Below are 5000 nucleotides of genomic sequence, written 5' to 3'. Positions count from 1 at the left end.
GTTAAGTCCTTCAGGCTGCTCACGCCCACATCACCTCCCTGTAGGGCGTAGGCGAACGGTCGAGACACAGGCGTAACCACGACCTGTTTTCCTTACGCCGGAGATGCACTGCTATGATCCTCACCCTCAGCCACACCATCAGGAGTTTCGTGTGTGTGTGTGTGTGTGTGTGTGTTTGTGAGTGTGTGTGTGTGTGTGTGTGTGTATGTTACATGTCAATGCCTTTCTCCTGCTATCGCTGTCGCCGCCGCAGCAGGAGCAGGCGTGTGTCAGCGGTGGAAGTGTTGCGTCCGGTCTTCAGGAAGGTTCTTGGGCTGCAGCAGAACGCCGGAGGAGACGGTATTGGTGCTATTAGAACCCGTTCCTGTTTGAGTCCACCGTCCCTCCTCTCCCTCCCGGACCCCATCGTCGTCCTCGTCGTCGTCCCCAATGGCTGGATTAATATCGCCACACGACACGCCACTGAAGCGACTCTAGTGGGAGGATTGGCAGCAGAATGTAGGGTTTGTCCTCACCACCACTCTGTTACTTATTGGTCAGTGAGTACCTATGGAAACACCGCTTCACCTGTACCACTTGTATCAAGGTCGAGAACACTCACCTTGAGGTAGTTGGCCAGCAGCATCTGTGTGGGGGCGTCGCTATTGGCTAGCAGGTGTGTCTCTGATTTGGAGGGAACCCAGAAGAAACCAAAGGGCAGCCAACCCTTGTCCGGGATGTCCGCGCTACCATCAACATCCACCTGCGGGAGACAGACAGGCAGAACCAGTAGGAAGGACGTGGCGGGGCGGAGAGGAGTGCAGAGTGTCACACGAAAGATGGAGGTCAACACTCACCTGCACCACCAGATAGGGCGCCTTGGTCTTAGCTCTCAGGATGCCCGGTGTGTACAGGGCTCGGTGTCCTGCCAGAGCAGGACCCCACGTCTCTGCCGGCACCAGCAGTCGCCGAATAACCTGCCGGAGCAACTCCCTTCAGACCCGAGCAAAAAAGGAGAAAATAGAAGTCAGATCACAGCGAGAAAGTGAGGAAGTAGGAGTTGACCCGTGTGATAAATAAGAGCCACGGGTCAGACCCGCGTGAAAACAAGGAACTAAGTGTCAAACATGAGGGGAAATGAGGAACTAGGTCTCAGACCCAAGCGAAAATGACGTAGGAGTCAGGTTCCACCATAACTAGTCCTTACCTTGGTGTGTCTGAATAGTAGCAGCATAGTGGCCACCAGCGCGAGGGCAGCAGGCAGCAGGGACATCACCAAGCCGCCTATCCGGTACGCCTCCTCCATCTCCTCTGCCCTTTGTAGATCCTCCCAATCTATTGGTCCCGGCACGCCCATTACGCACGCCCACACTCCCAGGGCCTGCGGGAAGGGCGTTAGAGTGATGAAAGGATGGAGGAGGAACAGGAAAGAGGCAAGAGGAGAAAAATTTAGATGAAAGGAAGGGAAGATAAACTGACTGAAGGGCGTTGAGAAAGAAACGGATGGAAAAATGTGATACTGAAGAGAAGAGAAGATATATCAAGTTATTAATTAGAAGAGGAGATGGTGAAAAGAGGGAAATTGTTTTAATGAAAGAATGAGAGAGGCAGTAAATTAACTGAAAGAAAAAAAGGATAAAGGTGAAAGTAGATTGGATATAAGAGGAATAAAGTTAGTAATCAGGAGAGACGTTGAGGAAATAGAATGACTTTGGCCAAGAATAAGAGAGGCGATGGATTAATCGGGAAAGAGAAACAAAGGAATAGAGGTGATAGTTGAGAGAAGAGAAGAAACGAAATAACAATAAGAGGAGGAGGAGGAAAATGCATAAGCAGGAGACGGAAAAAGAGAGGAAACAGAACTCACAAGCAGGAATGGCAGCAGGAGGAAGCGCCACAGGAAGACCAGGCCCCGCACATCACTCCTGAGCATCAGCCTGAAGTGCTGGCCGATGTTGTTGGCGCCATACACATACACGAGCCCCGCCACCTCCACCACGCCCAGGAACAGCCCGCTGGCCCACGGGGAGTAGGTGTCTACGGCCTGCACCAGGAAGATGCCCTCCTGCACCATAAGTGTTACTGTGTCACTACCAGAGCCAAGGGACGAGCCACCATGCAACACCTCACTTCCTCTATGCTTGTGTCTCTATATACTAATGACTATTTTCTGAGGCCGTGTATGGTTTGTCAAGCTCTCTTATATAGGTTTTCATGACATTGATGCATTGAGTCCATGTTAACCGAGCATCAAAATTATGGAACACCCTTGAAAAAAAAAAAAATAGAATAAAGGACTGGCACCTCAGTAGACCTTTTTCTTTTGTTCGTCTTGTCCTCGGCCAGTGTCCCTTTATACATAGAAAAATCATAATAATTTCCGTGAGGGCTTGTTAAAAGTTGAATAAAACACGGATACGTTTGAGAGGACGCTCATTAACTTACATGTGTGATGAAAGGCAGGCTGGCCACGAAGCCAAACAAACACACGGCAGTACAGCAAAGGAAGAACCTGCTGCCACTCCTCCAGCGCCCCGGCAGAAGGTCTGACACGCCCACGGTGACGGTGGAGGCCAGGATCTGCGTGTGGTCGAAGAGCGCCTTGCACAGCCCCAGGTACAGTAGCACTCCGCCGATCTGAGGCACCTCCATGTGGGTCACCGCCTTCGACGCCTCCACCAGGAAGAACCCCGGCGCTGTGGCACACACACAACACCACTGACATCCTGCACTGAGGCCGCACTTATTTAAAAACGCTTTGTTCTCTCACCGGGACTGATGTCAAAGGTCACAAAGATAACTGACTAGCCGTGTTCTCAAAATATTGTCTTTTACTAGTAATGTAGGAATAGTGGTACTGTCGCTAGAACCGCAAGAAAAAAAAAAACATTCCTTAAAAATGTGCACGTGTCACTTCAAGTAGGGCCTTTTGTATGCAGTGGAGTTGCAGCACAGAAATGTTTCACTACCAAGTATCAAGTAAACCTTTCCATTCCACTCAAGAAACAATCACTCATACGAATTTGTGAACAAGTAAACCTTACCCCTTAACACCTACGATCTACAAAACAATCACTTTCACAAATCACTATATTAAGCAAGCCTTTTCCCTCCCACTCACAATCAGCAATAAACAATCATTCTTACGAACTTATATGAACAAGTCCCGCACTCTACGACTCTTCAATGCATAAGTGTATTCAAAGGTTGCTTGGTATATCGGCCTTACTCTTCCCTGATCTTACTTACTCTTTTCCACGAAGTGACGGGAGACAAGGAAAGGAAAGACGGCGAGGCAGGAGCCCATGCCCACCAGCAGGTTGGTCACGATGGCGGTGTACACGTCCAGGCGAATCTGTCAGGAGTGAAGAAACTTACGTGGAAAGTATGTATTTGATGGCGATGATGGAGAAGGAGAAAAGAAGAAGAAAAACTGACAGTGCAATAACAAGAACAAGAAAATGGAGACGAAAAGACCAAGAACAGAAACAAGAAGAAAAGAGAAAGTAAAATAACAAGAATATAAGAAGAACAAGGAAAAGGAGGAGAAGCAACAACAACAACAGAAACAACAACAACAACAACAACAACATTAACAATAAAAAAAAAATCAGGTAAAAAGAAGTAGGAGAAATAAGAGGAGAAGAAAAAGGAAGACACAGAGGAGGAGTTCTCTTAAACGCCGCTCAAATAACAGGACAGTGCCGAAAACATTTAGAGTCTTAGAGCCAACACTTCATGACTCACCCTGTCCCGGAAGTGTCTGTAGCTTGCTCTGTTGATGAGGAGGCCTATGCAGGGACCCATCGACCACAGCACCTGGAGGAGGGCCGACGAAGGGGTCATTACGAGTACAACACACACACACACACACACACACACACACACACACACACACACACACACACACACACACATCTATTTCTATTCCTTTCACACCTCTTTCTCTTTTTCTCTTCTCTACTTCCTCTCTTCCTACCTTTCTTCAACACTTCTTATTTCTCTCTCTCTCTCTCTCTCTCTCTCTCTCTCTCTCTCTCTCTCTCTCTCTCTCTCTCTCTCTCTCGTTTTTTCTATTCCTGCATGCTCTTTTTTCTTTATCTATTGTATCATTCTTCCTTCCTTCCTTCTCTCCTTTCCATCATTCCTTCCTTCCTTCCTTCCTTCCTTCCTTCCTTCCATCATTCTTCCTTCCTTCCTTCCTTCCTTCTTTCCATCCTTCCTTCCTTCCTTCCATCATTCCTTCCTTCTTTCCATCCATCATCTTTCCTTTCTTTCCTTCTTTCTCACTCCTTTCTCTTTCTTTCTTTAATTCACACTTCCCGCTTTTCCTCTTTTTTCTCTCTTCCTCTCACGTTTCCTTTTTTTTTTTTATCTTTTTGTTCTTCCTAATATTCAAATTGCTTCCTGTCTTTGTCTGTTTGTCTGTCTGTCTGTCTGTTTTTCTATTTACTTATCTGTTTGGTTGCTTGTATATTTGTTTGTCGACTTGCCTGTTTGTTTTGCTCGTTTGTTTGTCTCTGTCTGTTTGTTTGTATGTCTTTCTTTCTGTCTGTCTTTTTGTTTGTATATGTCTGTTTGTCAGTTAGTTCATCTCTCTCTCTCTCTCTCTCTCTCTCACCTGGCCAAACGCATCCAGCCATAACTGAGGTTTGTCCAAGTCTCGCCAGTTGAAGATGAACGCCATGCCTAGACCGGTTCCACTCTCGGGGCGCTGCAGGCCGTACACCACCTGCACCACCAGCGCCCCCGCCGTCACCAGAGACCACACCCTTGATAGCGTTCCCGTCCGCCACGCCTCCCCTCGCCACACCGCCAGGATCAGCGCCAGCCACAACAGAGTCTGACTTAATCCGAGGCTCAGCACCACAGTCCACCCCTGCCCGTCCTCGATCCGTGTTGTCCCCAGTACTGTTCTCCTGTAGGCGTAGGTGAAGGTCAGTGTTAGTTTGGTTGGGTTAGGTTAAGGTGACTGGGCTGTTTTTTTTTTTTTTATATGTAAGAGGGGAAATCTGACCAGG

At 47.9% G+C, this 5000-nt stretch overlaps 1 protein-coding gene across 4 annotated transcripts in view; it reads right to left on the bottom strand.

Annotated features, from left to right (window-relative positions):
• Positions 1–149: 149 nt before the first annotated feature.
• Positions 150–5000, bottom strand: part of LOC123519300 (sodium-dependent serotonin transporter-like) — a 19387-nt gene continuing 14536 nt past the window's right edge. For 3 of the 4 annotated variants that reach the window (XM_045280466.1, XM_045280467.1, XM_045280465.1), the window contains 9 exons: positions 4601–4898; positions 3727–3798; positions 3229–3334; positions 2425–2675; positions 1847–2044; positions 1187–1360; positions 837–956; positions 602–742; positions 150–473 (listed from right to left, as the gene is read on the bottom strand). In XM_045280466.1, the coding sequence (XP_045136401.1) occupies positions 270–473; positions 602–742; positions 837–956; positions 1187–1360; positions 1847–2044; positions 2425–2675; positions 3229–3334; positions 3727–3798; positions 4601–4898 (1564 nt within the window). In that variant the 3' untranslated portion in view covers positions 150–269. Of the gene's footprint in view, positions 474–601; positions 743–836; positions 973–1186; positions 1361–1846; positions 2045–2424; positions 2676–3228; positions 3335–3726; positions 3799–4600; positions 4899–5000 lie in introns of those variants that run through there. The other variant, XM_045280468.1, reaches the window with a different exon arrangement.

The sequence above is a fragment of the Portunus trituberculatus genome, chromosome 45 (genome assembly GCF_017591435.1).
Source record: "Portunus trituberculatus isolate SZX2019 chromosome 45, ASM1759143v1, whole genome shotgun sequence".
NCBI classification, from domain to species: domain Eukaryota; kingdom Metazoa; phylum Arthropoda; class Malacostraca; order Decapoda; family Portunidae; genus Portunus; species Portunus trituberculatus.
Note: the sequence above shows the minus strand (reverse complement) of the source record. Positions and strands in the feature narration are given on the sequence as shown.